At 40.3% G+C, this 21,739-nt stretch overlaps 1 protein-coding gene across 11 annotated transcripts in view; it reads left to right on the top strand.

Annotated features, from left to right (window-relative positions):
• The window catches only part of LOC147021846 (histone deacetylase 4-like), a 291,321-nt gene that overhangs the window by 82,518 nt on the left and 187,064 nt on the right, over positions 1–21,739 (top strand). The window contains exon 1 of one of the 11 annotated variants that reach the window (XM_085892248.1): positions 10,360–10,429. The exons of the other annotated variants lie outside the window; for them this stretch is intronic. Within the exon in view, the coding sequence (XP_085748374.1) occupies positions 10,375–10,429 (55 nt within the window). The 5' untranslated portion in view covers positions 10,360–10,374. Of the gene's footprint in view, positions 1–10,359; positions 10,430–21,739 lie in introns of those variants that run through there. 11 annotated transcript variants of the gene reach the window in all.

Here is a 21,739-nt window from a genome sequence, read left to right as displayed (position 1 = left end):
TCCCCGCAGGAACCGCAAGGGTCGCCCACCGGTGTCTGGGTTCGGCTCGCCTCTCGCCGGACCGACCAGCTTGAAGATCGCACGAGGCGGACAGGTCCAAAATAGGTCTCAAAAAAGACCATTTGGTCCGGTCATTTTGGGGTGTTTGTGCGTGCGCGTGTATGTTGGGGCCCGTCTTTAAGTTGTAAACTGTTAAGTGCCTTTGCTGTATGTACTTGCATTTCTTATATTCGGTTTAGCTCTGCCTTTACGTGCTTCCCTCGTTTCCCCCCATTATTGTATAAATAAACCCCATTTGTTCAATGTTTTAGCTTGTTCGCGTCCATTCTTTCATTGGCTTAGCATGCTGCGTGTTGGAGAAATAGTAAAAGCGGTTACGGCTGTAAGGGAATATTTGGACCGACGGGACTTTGGTGACCGTCCGCTCGGGTCACACACGGTTCGAGTACGCCAAGCTACTCGTTCTGTAGGGGTGTCGTCGAGGGTGTGAAAACTCGGTAGATCGCCACGTGGTCTCGAGGTATTTTGAAAATTGGCGAATAACCCTGTACCACGTGGTGGAAATATTGACCCTTCACGGTCCAAAAAGGGACCCGTACTTTCCAGAGTTTTCCGAAGAAGTACGATCTGAATTCCGGGCGAGAGGTGGAGCCGACTCTACTGCTCCATCTAGCGGTCGTGCTCGCAGCCGACGCTCGGCCCCGCAACAATATCACGTGCCTTCTGGTTGAATGGTTTGCATTAGCAGGAACAATTGTCTGGGTGGCAGACGAATGGTTGTTCTGTGCAGATTATGCGGTTTTACCGTGAGACAATCTTGCCAAAACAGCGATGCTCACCACAATAGTCAGGAGGTGCGTCTGATTGAGAGATATATGTTTATATTTATATATATGTATGTATGTATGTATGTATGTATATGTATATATATATATGTATATGTATATATATATATATATATATATATATGTTTTAACGAGGACTAAATGTCATGAATTTTTAGCTCACCTGGACTTTAGTCTCGTGACCATGTGCGACTGAGCCGTGTCCTCAGGATGTCAGTCAGTGAGTCTGTAAACACTTCAGTCATTATTGCTTGAACCAAACACAATTTTGATGAAACTTGGCCATAAGCTTCATATCTGATGCGTCATGAAGGTGTATTGACCGCATCAAAATTTGCGCTCATTAACGGGTTGAAATTAGGCCGAAAATGCTAAATATTCCTGTCCTAACCTCCAAGGTCTATTGCATCAACAGCACAGCCATGCTCCAAGCCAAAACATGACCTGTAACCTGTAAAACATAACCTGGAAACATGTATTGCTGTAATCAGCATGGGGAGGTCTTTTATTCAACCAATCACGTGACCAGATTATTTGCATGAACAAAATTTCGATTTTTTTTTTTGACCTAATTGGCTATTGCTCCTGATTAAGTTGAGCTTCAGGACCCATGGCGCTTTTTATGTAGAACATGCCTTTTGTGGGCAATTAAAAAGTTCAGAAGAATGGCATTCTGATTTGATTTCTAAATCGAGTTAAAAAGTTGAGCTTTTAAATATATTTTGAAACTGTCTTGTCAAAATATATAAATATCAAAATGTACCAAAATCATGAATATCAAAACATCCCTGAAAATAACTTTACTGTACTTCCTCCACAACACTTCCACCCAAGAAATTTTCTGTTTAATGAAAGTTTGGCTTCAAGATCAGCTTGAATGGAAACAAGTGCCAAGTGCTTGGAGGGGCTCTATGTACCCACTATTCTTAAGACAAACACAACTAACCCCTGCCCCTTCCCCAAAACCTCCAACTCCCTCCCTCCTCCCCATTCAACTCGTCATGTCGACAACACTGTCTTAAAGTTTGGGCACGGCCAATTAAAGCAGTTAAAAAGGTTACGCTTCCCCCTATTCCAAATGCCTCGAAGTTGAAAAATCGGCAAAAGCTAATTACTTCATTTTATTTCACCACAAATCCCCCATGGGCCCCCCATTAGGCAAGCCATGTTTGGTGGCACTGCGTCCCATAGGAATGAATGATGTGAATAGCTGGATCCAGATGGGATGATGTGAATAGCTTCCCCGAACCCCACCCCTTCCACCATCCACAGATGACTCTCTGTACGAGGCCCCCATGGCTGCCAGGTTTGGTGGCCATACACCTTCTGTTATCAAGGTATACAAGATATAAGGGAATAGACAGATGGACAAACATCAATGAATTGTGACAATAACAGCAGCTTTGTGTTTGTCAGCTTTGCCTAATCTATCTGTGAGAAGGGAGTTGCCCACAGAGCTACTTCAATAAGGTAGTGCAAGACTTGCTAGCAACTGTCACATGTGGACCATGTGCTTACAAATAGTTTTTACCAATCAGTTGATGAATGGTCATGGGTCCTTAAAGTCATCAAAATGTTTCTGCAGTCAAGTTTAATATGTCAACACTGGCTGGGAAAAATTGGTTAAAACTGCAGAGCTGAGAGATAGGGCCTGATGAGAGCTGTAGGAAGGCATGAACAACAAGAACAGTATACAATACAGGGAATAATAAAAATGTAGTATCCCAAAGGCATATGCACAGTTGCATCATAAAGAAACAGGTGCATATAACAAGGTGTGGATTACAAGTTAAGCATGATCCAGGTTGCAAAGGATAGGCATAAAGTGATGGTGAATAAGATTTTTTTTTCACATTTTATTGCAGTCGAGTTAGGTCTGTCATTACTGATTACAAAAACTGCAAATTAATAGTCAGTAAAGGAAAGCGGCTCAGCCTCTGAATCAAAGATCTCAATTCCCAGTATGTAGGCCAAAATGTTGTATCACGGAAATGATAGAAAACATCAGATCAGTTTCACATCTTTTTGCAGTCAAGTGAAGTCACTCAATATTGATTGCAGAGACTGAAAGGAAAAATATCCAAATCAGTGTAGATAAAGAAAAAACACGAGTGTGGATAACTTGGGCCCTTGGGGTTAGAATATTTAATATTCACATCTTATTTATAGCGGTCGGAAGTGAAAATCAGAAATAATTTGATTAAACTGTCGAATTTGGCACAAGTCTCATGGAATCATGTTCAATGAGAATAGGTGAGTAAAATGAATGCCATTTCGTGTGTATTTGTGAAAATTTTGGAAAAATTGCCAAAAGTGGCACACACGCACGTCACAATAATAATGCGATAAAATTACATAATTAACAATAAATGATGGAATTTTAACACGATTCCCACAGATTATTGTTCAGTGAGAAAGGGGGAATATAATGTTTACCACATTAAAGGAATTATAATTTTTATTTTTTTTAAATTATGGTTAATTGCCTGAGATATAAAGTACATTTAAAAGGTCTGAGGTGAAAATTATACAAAGTTCGATTGAAACAGAATTTCATTCTTTGAGGTCGTCTCCTCCTCAATGACCATGTCATCTTATTCAAAATTACTTTCTTCGAGATGCACATTATTCAGACGCAATAGATTGACGATATTATGAATCTTAAAACAATAATTTTAAATATTTCAAGAAGTGTTTGAAAATTAGTACACATGTTTTCATGGTACATTGTGCACATGATACTTGCTACACAAGGTAAGAGGTCGTTGTTGTCACATGCGGCCCATTGAGCCGTTGATAATTAATCAGACCGTCCGATGATGGAGATCTTCCTACCTCTTCCCCCACACTCCACCTAAAATTGCTAAAAACCCTTATTTTACTCCCTATTATGTCTGCCAAATTTGTTTACCTTACATTGTTCCTTTTTCAAGATATACAAGATACAGTATAAGGGAACAGACAGACAAACAGAAAAAAACGGAGTGTGACAATAAGGGTTGCTTTGCATTTGTTGACTTTGCTTGATGTGAGACTGGTTAGCAAATTTGCTGTGTGTGCACCAAAAACTCTTCCCTGGAATCCATTCAAGAGATTTTTTTGGCCAAACTGTTTTGAGGCCTCTCACATTTCACAATACTTGATCTGCAGCCTCACTTTTAGCTTTTTCAAGACATTGAATTCTGTGTAAAATAAGTTACGGAAAGAGTGTTCAATAATATCCTCCAATTCTCTGATTATGGGGGCCATAAACCTGATTATCATAACTTTCACATCGTTTTAGTATTCACGGAATAACTATTTGATTGAGAAATTAAAAGCACAGTCATTGATTTCATTGTTGAGCTGTACTTTAATGCTTGATTTATAATTTTGAATAAGTGAGATAAAAATGAAAAGTCCACAATACGCTACGTAGCTCGTAAGGTTCTGGAACATCTGCTTTTGGTTGTCTAAGTTGAAATGTTCCACAGCCTCGTGGTAGTTGGTGATTTCCAAGAAAATGGGAATGATGGTATCATATGAAATCAAGGCCTTTGCCATTCTGCCCTCTCCACTGCAAGTTGCATTACCCTCAGTTAGAGAAATGTCTTGAGTAATAATGTTGCTGTGTGATATGTGGGGTTGTCACTTTTCAGTGATTTTTTGAGACCTTAGCATAGACTTGCGTAAAAACTTTGATTTTTTTTTTAATTTTTTTTTTTTTTTGCTGTGATGGATTTGATGCCTGCAATATTGTGACATGTTCATTACTTGAAAATTACACCAGTGTATATTTTTGCATTAGTTTCAGGAATTTTGTTGCAAAAGTAGAACATTTATATATTTTCTTAATCATCTTGGAGCGAGAGACCCCCAGTTTATACGTTCAACCTTGAGCGATCTGCCCACCTCCACATCTTATATCTGGTATAGTGATTTGCATGGTGAGGCAGTTACCATAAAGCAACCTGCCTTTTCCTCCTTCTGGAAAGCCAACCCGACCGAAGTGACCTGGGGTCTCTCGGTCAAGCTCGTACTTATTATGTTGCATTCCTCAAATGTGCCAGAGCTCGACATTTTTGACTCACCTGAGATCTGCACTCCACATCTCACTCTCTGTAAAAAATAAAAAAAAAACAACTTGGTGGCAGTTGGTCAGGTCGGTCTCTGGTCTGTGACCGTTATCTGTTCCTTCCTAAACTATGTGGAAAAACTGTTCATGCTATGGCTGTCTTAATTCTGTTTGAGCAGGTCAAGGTCCCTCATTCCTTTCATATACCCAGTCTATCCTACCCCACCCACAGGATATTTTCCTCGTCATTCCTCTCCCCCCTCCCAACCAACTTGATCTGTGTACTTAGATTGGAGCGCGAAACAATCGACTGCAGATCTCACATTGGTGAAGCTGGAAGGCTCGAGCTATTTGGTTGAAAATAATGCTTTCCGATTTGTTCTTTTATACATCATGGTTGCATCACTCACAAAAAAAAAAAAACTTATTGTGATGTTGGTTTTACAAACAGTTTGGCTTATCGAGAATCTGTAGATTTTTAGGAACTCTGCATTTGCTGTAAACACCACAGGTTTTTGGGAACATAAACACTCGATAACCACAACATCTCCTGAATGATAAGTGCTCAGGTCTGCTTCGTCGAGCACAAGCATCTACTTTTGTGTATATTTGTCAATTTTGCAGTTGTGTTTGAGGCAGCATTGTTTTTACATTTCATAATTGAACCAGCCTCTGTGTTGTAATGGTTAAATGGTTTTCTCTGGAGGTTGGTGGTTTTGAACCATGGCCGGAATCATACCAAACACTTTAAACATGGTATGTGCTGCTTCCTTGTTTGACATTGAGCATTTAAAAACGATAGAGCATGGAAAAACAACCATAAGCTATTAATCATAAGCGCAGGCTTTGATGATGGGCCTCATTGCCTGCTCCTTCGTCGAAGTTCCTTGAAAGGGAACCCATATTGTTATTATTTCTGTTTGCGTGGTATCGTAAATACTACGTGGCTGTCAGTAAATTACGAGCTGCTGGTTTTGATCAACTGCAGCTGGCAACTGCAGCCTGGTATTCTTGAGCTTTGTTCAACATGTTGAACTTTCATGATTCGGCTTTCATTAAATACAATGACAATGACACGAAGGCTATTTGTGTGTGCTTTATCACCCCATTAACTTTGTCTATCTTTTTTTTTTCTTCTATTTGTATTTAAGTCCCATTTCCACTGTTTAATAATTTTAACAACCGCATTGGTTTTGAAATCAACTTAATCTTATTTAGATATTTTGGGAGTATGGCTTGGGTACTGCACAAAAGCCTTGAGAAAAGAAAAAAAATAAGAAGAATCAACCATGGGATTTTTAACATCCATAATCGGCAAATATTATCAGGAAGATTTGTCCATCTGAAACATTACCTGCTCTAAGATGCAGCACCACCTGCTGGCACTGCATCAATTTGGCAGTTTGTCATAATTATTTATTTTCTTATTTGAGATTCTGAGAGCACTTCCTTTTCCATGGAAAATGCTATGGTGCTCAACTAAGTCTGCACTCAAGGAATTTAATGTGAACCAAAACGTGTGCTGGCATCACATGACGAGTCCAGCCAACATTGACATGGTAATTCCTTTGAGACAAGCTTGGTTTCCAGAAACAAAGCATCCAAATCCTGAATACTGCCTTCAGTCATATTTAAATGCCCAATGGGATTCCACTTGTGTTTTCACCACACATGTTTCACCACGAGGCCTCCACTTGCTAGATTTAGAAAATCAAGCAAGTGAAAGCAATCCATACCACACTCGTAGTTCAGTATTATTTATACATACATCCATACAGCATTATTTATACATACATCCATACAGCATTATTTATACATGCATACATACATTTACGCATGCATGCATACATTTTACACATGCATGCATTCATACATTTACACATACATACTTGCATACATTTATACATACATATATACATACACATACATACATACATACATTCATACATATTTGCATGCATGCATACATACATTTACGCATGCATGCATGCATACATACATTTATGCATGCATGCATACATACATTTACACATGCATGCATACATACATTTACACATACATACTTGCATACATTTATACATACACACATACAAACATACATATATGCATGCATACATTCATACATTTATACATACATACTTAATTATGTACATTTATACGTACATACATTCATTTATTTATACATCCATACATTCAGCTTTATACTTCTATACATACATTTATACATACATGCACATATTCATACATATACAGCTTTATACTTGTATACATACATTTATACATACATGCATACATCGACATACATACATAGAGCTGTATGTATACTTGAATACGTACATACATTTATACAAACACATGTACATACATTTGTACAGGCATACATTTATACATTTATCTACACGTACATAATTTATCCAGGCATACATTTATACACACGTGCATACATTTATACATGCGTACATTTATGCATTTATACACACGTACATACATTTATGCAAGCATACATATAATTATGTATACATTTATACACACGTGCATGCATCCATTTATACATTCATACATATATATATATATATATATATATATATATATATATATATATATATATATATATATATATATATATATATATATATATATATATATATATATATATATATATATATATATATATATACATTTATACATTCATACATATACATACATTTATACATTCATACATATACATACATTTATACATATGTACATACATCCATACATTTTCCATACATACATTTATACATACATGCTTGCATACATTTATACAGACTTACATACTTGCATACATTTATACATACATTTACACATACATACTTAATACTTTCATCCATTTATACATACATACCCACATCCTTACATCCATTTATACACACATACTTACATTCATCCATTTATGCATACATACTTCCATACTTCCATCCATTTATGCATCCATACTAACATACTTGCATCCATTTATGCATACATACCTCCATACTTCCATCCATTTATACATACATACTTGCATTCATTTATACATATACATACATACTTGCATACATTTATACATACATACTTGCATACATTTATAGTTACATACTTGCATACATTTATACATACATATATACATACTTGCATACATTTATACATACATACATACTTGCATACATTTACACATCCATACTAACATACATTTATTCATACATACATACATGTATACATGCATACATACATTTATACATACATGCATGCATACATACATTTATACATACATATTCATACATTCATACATTTATACATACATACACACATTCGCACATTTATACATACTTGCATACATTTATACATACTTGTGTACATTTATACATACGTGCAAACTTGCGTACATTTATACATACTTGCGTACATTTATACATACGTGCATACTTGCGTACATTTAAACATACGTGCATATTTGCGTACATTTATACATACGTGCATACTTGTTATACATTTATACATGCGTGCATACTTGCGTACATTTATACATACGCGCATACTTGCCTACATTTATACATACGTGCATACTTGCGTACATTTATACATACGCGCATACTTGCATACATTTATACATACATGCATACTTATGTACATTTATACGTACATACATAATACTTACATACTTGCATACATATATTTATACCTACATGCTTAGACATTTATACATGTATACATACAGTACTTGCATACATTTATACGTACATACTTACATACATACATTTATACATACATACTTACATACATTTATACATACATACTTCCATACATTTATACATACATACTTCATACTTACATACATACATGCATACTTTCATCCATACTTATACATTTATTCAGACATACAAACGTAATGTATACATTTATAATACATGCATACTTATGCATTTATACTTGAATACATACATTTATACATCCATACATTCATACATTCATTCATTTATACATACATTTATTCATCGATTTTCCATGTATGCGAACACATATTTAAACACACACGTACATAGATTTATGCATACATTTATACGTACATACATGCATATGTACATACATTTATACATATGTGCGTGCACCCATTTATGCGTGCACCCAATTTATGCGTGCACCCAATTTATGCGTGCACCCATTTTATGCGTGCACCCATTTTATGCGTGCACCCATTTTATGCGTGCACCCATTTTATGCGTGCACCCATTTTATGCGTGCACCCATTTTATGCGTGCACCCATTTTATGCGTGCACCCATTTTATGCGTGCACCCATTTTATGCGTGCACCCATTTTATGCGTGCACCCATTTTATGCGTGCATACATTTTATGCGTGCATACATTTTATACATGCATACATACACTTATACATGTACATACATTTATATACATGCATACATACAGCTTTATTTAAACATCCACACATATACATGCAGACAGCTTTATTTAAACACACTTGCTGATTTATTTTTTCAATTCGATATTCAGATTTCACAGCTTTCATCATCCCACACCTAATTAATATATGTTCATTGGTTGATATTGTTTGCATCACTTTAGAGATTTAAATTCATTTTTGATTCATGTTAAAGGTTGAAGCTAGGAAAAAAATATCTGTTTGTCTTTTAAGTTTATTCTTAAACGTTCTCACGTCACGTGCGTTGTAGTTCAAATCTGAACCATTGTTCTTTTTAGTTCGAGGATGAATTTCAATGACTCACTTTTGTACTAACTTTCAATGGTGTTTCATTGGAAAAATGTTTCATCCATTCATCTATTCATGGATGTGCCTGCTTGTTGCATCATTGCTGTGGCCATGGCTCTGCTGTTGACGTGGACCCCCCTCTCGAGTTTAGAGTAGTCATTTGTAATTTGGCCAGGATGCTGGCCATAAATTTCCACATTCCATATCGGTATTGACTCAATTTTGTGTGGATGGTACTCGCATTATTTGAATATATCTGTACATGTCATTTATTAGTGTATGGCTTTCACGAAAATAATATGCCTGTTGTATATTTTAACCATGTATACATGCCGTTTCACAAATTGTAAATTATCCTGAATTGGGTTTTCTTCGCCATGTGTTTTTGGTTTCTACTAGTTACTTGTATGCATTTATAGAAGTCATTTCTAGTCCCTTGTTGCTCTGGATCCTCTTGTGCAATTTGACTGGCGACTTGCCATGGATATGGAACAGCTGGCTGCCTCTTGGGAATGTATTTGCCAAATGTTTTGCACTTTTCATTTAAACTCAGCAGACAAATACTTGTGCAAGGATGGTCTGTGTCCATTTTTGCATCATCTATAAAAAAACCTCATTGCTTGCCACATCTGTTCAGTTTCTACTTGTTGAAGTCATTCTTCTGGGAGTGGCTGCTGGTCAGTGCACTGCTGAAACAATTGACATAACATGGCAAAGTCAGTTTCCACATGGTCTCAAGAGTTACAAATTGTACTTTGAATCCTGGAGTTTCTCTTATGGCAGGTATTTTATTATTTTTGGGACAATTAACCTTGAGAGCCTTTTTCCTTTATCTGCCTCTATTTTTTGTTAGTAATTTTCCCATTGTCGGATGTTGAGAAACGGTGGCATTTGCAAGTACGATTGATCATCCCGAGTATATCCTGTTTAGTTAAACCTGAACTTGCGTCCACTTTGAGCAGGTGAAATATGAAAGATTACAAGGTGAAAATGTTCAAATTTAATGATTTAATGGTTTTGTGCATTTTCCACTATACCTGGCAGATTTGTCTGGCCAGACAGGATAAACGGTTTTCTCCAACATTGAGCCTTAAGGTCTTGACGATTCAAAGAAAAGAATACTAAGTAATGACCTTGCTTCATAAAAAAAAATGCCAAAGGTCTGTCTGATCATTGTAATTAACAGACTGCAGCTCTTTAAAATACACATTTGTACTTCCTCCTCGAATTGAGGATATACGAGGAACAATGAAAATTCGGTTTGATTCAATATTTTTTGCAATGATTCTCCAATTTTACTGAGATCCTACTTATTGTCATTTGCTCAGTTCTTCAAAATAAGTTGGGCAAAATAATGTGGGCAGAAATAATTTTTGGGTATTGGCACATGAGGTGTAGTCATCTGAAAAAATACCAAAAGGGATTTTTTAATTCTCACATGTCAGAAAATTATATGATGCCAAATGAAAAATATCATTGTGACCTCTCAATTTGTACTTTTGAGAAACGCATGAAGGATGTCACTATTTACTGAATGGGCTGATGAGTCACCTGTTTGTTTCTTAATTTTATGCAAAATACCTGTCTGTCCTATTATTTGCTCGGTCCAGGTTTTCCTTGTTTTTCAAAACATTGCAGTAATTTGTTTATATAGATGCACAGTAGTTACAATATGTTTGGTTTATTAAGATACAAAATCTAGGTTCAGGAAGAGTGAGGTGACAGGGTAAAAAGGCAACGTACTGACAGTGCGGCCATGGGACCACATGTGGATGCAACAAGCAGGGAAATGAATGAACAGGAAAAGAGAGGGGAGGGTTTGGATGGCAGGAAATACAATAAACTGCAAGTACCAAGGTTGGGTTTGGTCATTTTATTGGGAAGAGAAAACAAATCACTGACAGGGATTGTTTATTGAAATGGTTTGTTCAATTCACCAATGCCCAAAGTACATGCAAATTGCATCATGAAAGAAGGAAGGAAAAACTGAAAGGTTCATAATAAAAATCAGAATACACCCTATTAAAAAAAAAATTTTACAAGATAAATTTCTAAAAAAGATAATATACTGTACTATTTAAATTCTGATCACTTTCCCATCACAGATAGTTTGGTGGTCTCTTGTGCCATCTCTTTTCTTGTCTTGCACCCTCTGCACTTTCTTTGCTTTGTGCCCTCCAAGGTTTCTGCTGGGTGTGCACGGTCCACCATCAACTCCCTTTTGGTGAAACTACCTAAATCTAGGATATCTCTGCTCATCTCTACTTATCTATTTATTTATTTATTTTACCTGCCTGTGGAACCAACTTCAACATGCTCTTCAATCTCATTATTCCCTCCAGGTCTTCAACAACACAGCTGTTCACCACCATCTCAGATCATTCTCAATCCTAAACCATGATATTTTATACCCCCCCACCCCCCAACAGCCCAACCCAAGCCCTTCTCCTTCCAAACTTCCAGTTTTTTCCATCCTGTGAATTTCCTTCTGTTTCCATATTGTCCTTTCCTGCTACCCATTCCACCCCACACCCATTGTTTTTCCAAGTCTCCTTTTGTCTTGGCCTTCAACTCTACGCTTGGTGTTCCTCCCCTCTCTCTACTATTTCTTTTGTCCTGTTTCGTCCTGATCCATTCAGTATATGAGCTCTTCCACAAGCCTCGACATGGTTTTGGATGAGGAATGATCTGAGAATGTTGTGAACAGCTGGCTTAAACACCTGGAGGGATGAATGAGAATGTGGAAGTCTTTTCCATAGGTGGGGGAAAAAAAAAAAACGGAGGGAACGAATGTGTGGAAGTGAGGTATAAATCTGGATTTTGCAAGTTTCACCGGAAGGGTATTGTTGATGGACCACATGTGCTCTGCATGCAAAAACTTGGGAGTGGGGGGAGGGGACAAAGCACGACAAGAGCAGAGGTTGCAAGGTCAGAAAGGAGGCGTGAGAAGACAGAGACCACTGACCTGTCTGCGATGAGAAAGCTTATAGCCCCATTGACTCAGCCTTGTCACAGTAAATTCCAATAATATTGTTACGTTTGAGGGGGGGGTATGCATTCAAAGGGTAATTAGGATGTTTAATTAGGTATGCCATGCTGTTCGAGTGTACCAGGATCTCGATGTAATAAGTAGCAATTCAGTGGTGATAAGTTGTCTCGTAAATGTCCATTTCTTCAAGGGGGAAATGATAATTGTCACGTAATTAGATAGGGATACGGGATAGGGTAAGTGTGTCTGCGTAAACCCCTTTTAGTATTCTCTGGAGGCTTGACGTGACGTCACAGGACAGTGGCTGCGGATGGCTCCACCCCGTGATCACGATTGGCGGAAGGCGACGGCGGAGAGCCAATAAACGGCTCGATTGGAAGTGACGAGGACGGGAGGATAAAAAGGTTCTGTTCGGGGTCGAAAAGGAAGAGGAAGAAGATCGGTACAGAAAGATCGTTTTTTGGGGTGGAGGTTGTTGTGCTGGGAGCATGCTTGTTGTTGCACTGATTCGGCCCTGGTTTCATCGTGTCTTGTAGCCTTGCTGAACCTCGTGCCTCACCTTGGTTGGCTCTGGGGTTCTGCTGGCTCGGAGTACGGGGTCGAACGGCGGGCGGACCTGCCTCCCTCTCCTGCTCGCAATTTGGCGCCAGAACTGGTTCCCTGGCGGCTGTGAGCGGACTTGGGCCAAGACCAGGAGGTCGACAGCACCACGGTTTCTCCTGCCCCCCTGACGAGAGCAAGGCCAGCTCGTCTGACGCCAATCCAGGGACTGTTGCGTCCACACCACGGTCCAGCCTGACCACTAGAAATAGCTACGTTTTTGTGTGTGTGTGTGTGTGTGTGTGTGTGTGTGTGTGTGTGTGTGTGTGTGTGTGTGTGTGTGTGTGTGTGTGTGTGTGTGTGTGTGTGTGTGTGTGTGTACCTGGCACCTTAGAGGGTTTGAGATTTGTATATTCATTGGAATTGTCTGTGTTTTCCCTACGCCCGATCCCACACCATCCCGTCAAATCGCCCCGGATCCCTCTTCTTGCCGAGTCTTGTTATTTCTGGTTCGAGGAATAAACGTTATCAACTCGGTGAAAAGCGACTCGTTCCACCTTCCTCGTCCCGTTTGCGGTAGAGCGATTAGAACCGCCATCTTTGGGTTATAAATAAATAAACCACCTCCATCGTTTCGGCTCATTCTGCGTTGCCGGGACTGTTCAAGTCCCGTGGACATCACAATATTTAAGGCCTTGGTTTCCACAGTGCCAAAGTTAAGCAATGTTTGAGGCAGGGGCACCAGCCCAGAGGGGGAAGCAGTACTCCAAGCTGTGGATGAAGGCGTTGTTGGTGGAAAGGTGTTCAGGTGTGCCAAATAACTTTGCACAACAGAGGTTGCACAGTCAGCGACTGGCTTTGGAGACCATCTTGGAGGTGTGGTTTGCCCAAGAAAGATCATGGCTGTGAGTGAGACCCAAGAGTTTGTGACAACTTTAAGAGAATTGTTGAGAGTATATGGTGTGGGGGGTTGCCATGCAATTTTTTTTTCATGCAGTCTTTCTTTTTCAGAGAGGAAGAGAGATTTGTTTGGCTGGAGAGACTTATTCTAAGTGTTTGACCAGTTTTTGATTTTGTCAAGGTCTTTAGAGAGGGATGTGGCTGCTGCTCACCTATCTGAAGGATGAAGGGGAAGTTGGAGTCATCAGCAAATGGATAAAATTATTTCCCATCAGAGAGATTTGTGATGAAGGTTAGGAATAGGACTGGGTCCATCAAATATTCCCTTGGGAATATATCCTTAACAGGGAAAAAAGAGATTAAAATTTTTGTTGAGACATGGCTGAGAGTCAAGGATGTCAATAAGCTATGTGTGGAGTTGGCCTTGGATGCCATAGGCAGAGAGTGTGGAGAGCGAGGCGGGATGCCGGACTGTATTGAAAGCTCGCGATATGTCTGGAGAGATTGCCCTGATTTCATGTCTGACAGAGGGCCTCTATCCATTCAAACCAAAACACCAAACACTGAGCTTTGCAGTGAATCATGAGTGATTTTTGCTGGTACTATATACAGTATAACTTGAAGTGTCTGTGGCTTTGTTTGATTTCTGTGCAATTATGAACAGCTGGACAGAATGAGTTGAAATCTGATGGCTGTGTGCTTGGGATGGTTTGGAGAAAAATAATTCTTGGGTAGGGAGCATTCAAGGGAGCAAAAAGTTGTGGGGGAGAAGACAAATTGTCTGTCGACATCATGGAGCATGAATGACCATCTTGACCTAGTTTCTCGGACATGACCTTTGCTTCTGTTGGTATCCCCAGCGGCCTTAGTTTTCTACATAATTCCTGAAAGTCCCAGAGAGTGCTCCCTCATGGGAGCCCCAAGAGCTCGACCAACACACTTGTATTTGACCATCTACAAATCACATATGCATCAATATAATACGTACGCCTCGCAAGTCCGAAGGGACACCGAACCGCACTAATATGCATCTCGACATCATAGAATTGGAGGCATTAAATGGATGGGTTCGTTTCTCAATAATAAAATGATGTAACATGTAACAATAATAAAACAATATGCATGCATTGAATGCTTGTTGCAGATGTTTGAGTGCTTTACATCAGGAGAAAGCACACATTGTTCAACTGTAGGATCATTGCACAACTCGGGAGACAGAATGTAAGGGTGAGATCTTGATACTTCATGAGTAATGCAGAGGAATTGCTCAAATTGCATCTTTGCCAAACATGAACTGCACCCACACCCACCCCACCCCCTGCCCCCACCCCCATGGCAACACCTTGCATTGATTCCTGGTGAATTGAAAGCTAAGGCCCAGCAGGCAGATGTATAAAAGATCCACATTGGAAGCTACCAAAGGTGAACACTAATGGCACCGTCATCGGATGACACTACAATTGTCTGGCCAAAGTGCCGAACTGGAACAGCCGTTGAATGGCACAGCCAGTCGATGGCCGTGAGATGGCTGTGGGATGGTTGATGACATGAGATTGTGTGTGATGCACCACTTGCTTGAAATCGTCGAGGGAGAGTGACATTGAAGTCTCCAAAAACAGTTCCGTAAACTGAAGATTAAGAGAACCAAAAGAGTCGAGGGTGGGCAGCACAAAATCATTTATTTGGGAGTTTAACCAGGTGGGGATTATTGGAAGAGCACAGACATCCTGGAGGACTTGAAAAATGTTTTTGATTTGTTCATTTGCACTTGTATGATTCACACCTTCCAGTCTGCTCCTCAGTCTTAAATGTGAACCATGATGTCTGCACACACATTAATCTGATGAGTGGCTGCAGTGTGTTATGTAATTATGTAAACAACAACACCTGATACAGTTCATACTGATTTGGACGCAAAAGCATAATTTATTTTTCTTTTTTTTACTATATGTGTATATATATGTATGTATATATATATGTATGTATATGTATATATATATATATATATATATATATATATATATATATATATATATATATGTATATATATATATATATATCTATATATATATATATATATATATATATATATATATATATATATATATATATATATATATATATATATATATATATATATATATATATAAAAGCAAAGCTTTCTCTTAGATGAAGTTTCATGGCATTCTCAGCAGAAGACCGTTATGCAGTGAGCCTCAAATAATCTTGACTTGGCAATCATATTTCTTGTCTCAATAACTTAGACAACCCTGAAAGCTCAATTTGATAACAATGTAATAAGCTCACCATTATGATATTTGTAAAACTCGATATTTGGGATCGCATGCCAACGTATTCAGACAGTCATGATAACCCAGCAGTTTGATATTTTCTTTTACACTGTTGCATTCTGGCAATGTCTTGGGCCGCACAGCTTAAATCTTCAACCACTTAATTTATGAAACTATTGATAAGTTCCCTGTGGAAGTACAAGAACTGGTTGACAATTGCCCATCTCTCATACCATCTCATCCTCCATAATTTTTTTTCTCTTGGAAAAAACTGCCTCTACCTCTTTCATTTATCGACTTCCTTCTTGCTCATCCACTAAATATCTTTGTCCTCTCTCTCTCTCTCTCCCCCTCTCTCCCTCTCTCCCTCTCTCCCCCTCTCCCCCACTCCCCCTCTCCCCCTCTCTCCCTCTCCCTTCCTCTCCCTTCCTCTCCCTTCCTCTCTCTCGCCCTCTCTCTCCCACTCTCTCTCTCCCTCTCTTTCCCATTCTCTCCCACTCTCTCTCTCCCTCTCTCTCCCTCTCTTTCCCACTCTCTCCCACTCTCTCTCTCCCTCTCTCTCCCTCTCTTTCCCACTCTCTCCCACTCTCTCTCTCCCTCTCTCTCTCTCTCTCCCTCTCTCTCCCTCTCTCTCCCTCTCTCTCCCTCTCTCTCCCTCTCTCTCCCTCTCTCTCCCTCTCTCTCCCTCTCTCTCCCTCCCTCTCTCTCCCTCTCCCTCTCTCTCCCTCTCCCTCTCTCTCCCTCTCTCTCTCTCTCTCTCCCTCTCTCTCCCTCTCCCTCTCTCTCCCTCTCTCTCTCCCTCTCCCTCTCCCTCTCCCTCTCCCTCTCCTCTCTCCCTCTCCCTCTCCCTCTCCCTCTCCTTCTCCTTCTCCTTCTCCTTCTCCTTCTCCTTCTCCTTCTCCTTCTCCTTCTCCTTCTCCTTCTCCTTCTCCTTCTCCTTCTCCTTCTCCTTCTCCTTCTCCTTCTCCTTCTCCTTCTCCTTCTCCTTCTCCTTCTCCTTCTCCCTCTCCCTCTCCCTCTCCCTCTCCCTCTCCCTCTCCCTCTCCCTCTCCCTCTCCCTCTCCGTCTCCCTCTCCCTCTCACTCTCCCTCTCCCTCTCCCTCTCCTTCTCCTTCTTCTCCCTCTCCCTCTCCCTCTCCCTCTCCCTCTCCCTATGCCTGTCCCTCTCCCTCTCCCTCTCCCTCTCCCTCTCCCTCTCCCTCTCCCTCCCCCTCCTCCTCTTCTCCCCCTCCTCCTCTTCTCCCCCTCCTCCTCTTCTCCCCCTCCTCCTCTTCTCCCCTCCTCCTCTTCTCCTCCTCCTCTTCTCCTCCTCTTCTCCTCCTCCTCTTCTCCTCCTCCTCTTCTCCTCCTCCTCTTCTCCTCCTCCTCTTCTCCTCCTCCTCTTCTCCTCCTCCTCTTCTCCTCCTCCTCTTCTTCTCCTCCTCCTCTTCTCTTCTTCTTCTCCTCCTCTTCTCTTCTTCTTCTCCTCCTCTTCTCTTCTTCTTCTCCTCCTCTTCTCCTCTTCTTCTCCTCCTCTTCTCCTCTTCTTCTCCTCCTCTTCTCCTCTCTCCAACTATACCTGTGAAACTGCAAATACAGCAGCACTAGCCTTGTCGTCAAAATTAATAAAACCTTTCTACCTTCAACGCATCCAATTTGAAGTGAAGCTTTATCCACATCTGCAACAAAAGTGGACAGAAACTAACCCCCACCTCCTAAACCCCACCAGTTTTTCCAGGATTAACATGATCAAAAGCAGTTCATTTAGTCAGATACAGTACTAGCAGGGGCTACTTGGTGCTATCTGGGGGTCGGAGGGTGTTTGGGTTGATGCCTGGCACTGCCAGCCTGGGGTGATCTTTTCCCGGTGGTGGTTTCAGGATGTGTTGGACATTGAAAAGCTTTGGAGACAAAATTGTCCTCTTGGTGGTTCCCTTTTTCTTGTGGGCCAGTGGCAGTACTGCCTGACCCCACATCCCCATATACACTTTATCGCGGCCTTTGGTGGCATTCAAATGAACGTCAAGTCGATTTGTAGTTCCAGGCGGGAGCTTAAAACGTTGCCCAGATTCTGAAGTAGCGACACCCAAAAGTTGAGACCTTCAGGTTCTACGATATTTGGGTACATAATTGAATGTTCAAAAAGAACATTGAAGCTACAAACATACAAACACATAAACACTTGAAAATATGTACATCGATTAACTTTCTCTTGTTTGTAATGAATTTTTTTTGTACTCTTGTACTCCCAAACTCTTAAATTTTCTTCCAGTGGAGGTACTATCTACATTTATATCTCGTCTGTGGCTAAATGGGCATCGAGCTTTCATCGTTTCATGTCCAACTCAAAAATATATTTCTGGTAAACCCTTGAATTTAACCTCACAATTCCTGTATTCTGCAATTCTTCACTTGGAACATCCAAATTATGCACCTGTTGTGTTTCAGAAGCGGTGACTGATCCAAAATACTGGGACTTGAAATGCGTGTTTGCACTTCTGTGTCTATTTGCAACCATTCCACACTTTGGCCTTGAGTGAAAGCTAGTTTTAGCTGTTATATATTTATTATATATGCATTAAGAGGAGGGGTGTGGTTTTGGACTGGATCCGCACAGGAGAAGGTAAAGGAAAGGTCAAATATTTTACAATAGATTTATATAAAATATATCCCCCCTTCAAATTGAAACGACTATCAAATTTGTCAATTGCGACTTTTCTGTATACGAATAAAAGTGTGTGCGTGTGCGTGTTTTTCATGTTCACCAAGCATCACATTCACTCTGATGACCCCTACTCCTCTCTCTCTCTCTCTCTCTCTCTCTCTCTCTCTCTCTCTCTCTCTCTCTCTCTCTCTCTCTCTCTCTCTCTCTCTCTCTCTCTCTCTCTCTCTCTCTCTCTCTCTCTCTCTCTCTCTCTCTCTCTCTCTCTCTCTCTCTCTCTCTCTCTGTCTGTCTGTCTGTCTGTCTGTCTCTGGACGATGGTTATGTCTAGGCCGGGTTTGTTTCCAGACGTGTCCAGATGGTGTTTATCTCTGGATGTGTCTGGATAGGAGTTTGTCTGCAGACATGTCCGGGTGGTGTTTATGTCCAGAGAGGAGTTTGTCTCCGGATGTGTCTGGGCTGTGTTTGTCTCTGGGTGGTATTGATAGTATGACCAGCAGAAAATGGATTTCAGACATGATTTTGTTTCCATCTTCACTATTATTTTATGCAGAATAATTTTGATGAAATGGTGTGAATCGTAACTGATGCTCCACTGCATGACTGCCTTCCCTTCCCCTCATCTCTCGCTGCCTTTCCTCCCCCCCCCCCATTTTTCTCACTCTCCCTCCCTCCTCTCCCTTCTCTCTCTTTCCCTCTCCCTTCTCTCCCTTCTCTCCCTTTCCCTCTCCCTTCTCTCCCTTTCCCTCTCCCTTTCCCTCTCCCTTTCCCTCTCCCTTTCCCTCTCCCTTTCCCTGTCCCTTTCCCTCTCCCTTTCCCTCTCTCCTGACTCTTCTCCCACCCCCCTCCTCTCTCTCCCCCATCTCGGTGTTCCCGTCGGCGAAGTGCCGGGTGGTATTTGCTAGTAGTTAATACATTGGTTGGCCAAAATGTTTTTATTTTTATTTTTTTTCCTCTCCTCTCTCTTTAAAATGAGTTGTGTGATTCAAATGTAAATCTGCAGTCGATTAAAGGCATTGAAACTTTTGGCAACTTCATTGTTTTTGACTTATCCTAACAGATGGTGGCAGTGAGGCAGCAGTTAGATCACAATGGTGGCTCGGCAGGGAAGCACATTTGCAAAGCTCTGTCAAATTTTTCAAGTTGAAGATTTATCACTGATTAACATTTGCTTTTGTGGGATAGTCAAACAAATGTGATTGATAGGGGGTGGATGGTGGGTGAGCAAGAAAAGAAAAGAAAAAAAATCGATGGAAGAACAGTATTTAAGTGTTTGCAATTGGTGATAAACTATCACAACTGTGTACCAAATTCCACTCGGTCCTTTAGCCAATCAAATTTGCACATATTCCTTGTTTTTCGACAACTGCTTTAGACAATTAGAATGGTTTCGACAATTAGAATGTTTTTTTTCGACAATTAGAATGGTCTAATTCCTGTGTTGGTGATGAGAAAGTGCAACTGTTTCATCTCACAGCCTTTGTTTGCAGAAACATTATCTTATTTGTACCTGCTTTGTGCCTTCAAACTGCCCCCCCCCTCCTTCTTTTCAAAGGCTGTAGGAAAACTTAGTAAATGTCCTGATTAGCCCCAATGGAAGGCCCCTCTGGTTGTAACATCAGACCTCTGATTCTTTGTTCTCAGCTGGAATCTCCAGTTGGCTGTGCTTCTGTTTTGTCGCTGTTTTTTTTTGTTTTTTTTTTGTTCTCCATTTTCTGTGACCTCTGCACTTTATATAATCTCAGTCATGGCTGCAATGTGTTTTTAGCCTGAAATAAAGCAACTGAGATGCACAAATTCATTTCACTGGTCGGTGAAGCTGCACAATTGAAGTATTTTACCAGTTGTATAATAATAGACTACCCATTACAATCAAATCGATTGTGCTATCATTGATGTTACTCCGTAACTGCTCAAATATGTTGCTTTTCAAGTTGAAGATTTATCACTGATTAACATTTGCTTTTGTGGGATAGTGATTAACAGTCCTTTGAAAGGACTGCATCTCCTGTGTTTCGCCACCTCTTCTGGGAGAACGAAAGGAAAGAGGATTGGAAAAACGAGCTTTTGGGAAAAACCAAGTGTAAACTGTGTTGAACTTACGGATGGAATCAACAGATCATTGATCGACTCGTGCTCATGGCCATTGTATAGGACGGAGAAGCTGATGTTTCGAGTGTTAAATGTTTGTGAACGCAAGGACCGAGTGATTAACACCTGAGATGTCAGGTTCTCCTTGCTTCCCAATTAAGTTAGCAAACTCCAATAGACTTGGTCGATTCCATCCGCCATTCTACATGTTTGCTGATCATCTGATACTGCCATTCACAAAGACTATTTTCCATTTTACTGTGTTGAAGAACACAAGCTTCTGAATGTCACTCCATCCGACACCCCATTAATCCCTTTCTGGGAAAGTATGTGTGTGTGCGTGTGCGTGTGCGTGCGTGTGCGTGTGAGTGATACAATGTTCAGGCTCATGTAGCAGCTGGAACAGAATGAAAAGAACAATAGATAGAGGTTGTGTGTGTGTGGTGGGGGGGGGGGGAGAGGAGAGTGGGGAGTGGCAGATATAGCAGCAGGGTTGAGGGGAACAAATATATAACAGAGACTTTGAGACATAAGGGATATGGGGATGAATGAGGGCAAGGGGAGATGCATGAGATGAACACAATGGATACAGCTGCAAATTCTGAACCACACACGTAGAAGGAAAAACTGAAAACCTGGAA

This window comes from Eptatretus burgeri, chromosome 8, assembly GCF_056783735.1.
Source record: "Eptatretus burgeri isolate ZD-2024b chromosome 8, Ebu_testis_v1, whole genome shotgun sequence".
In the NCBI taxonomy this organism is placed as follows: Eukaryota; Metazoa; Chordata; class Myxini; order Myxiniformes; family Myxinidae; genus Eptatretus; species Eptatretus burgeri.
The sequence above is the reverse complement of the archived record's forward strand: the minus strand, read 5'-3'. Positions and strand labels throughout refer to the sequence as shown.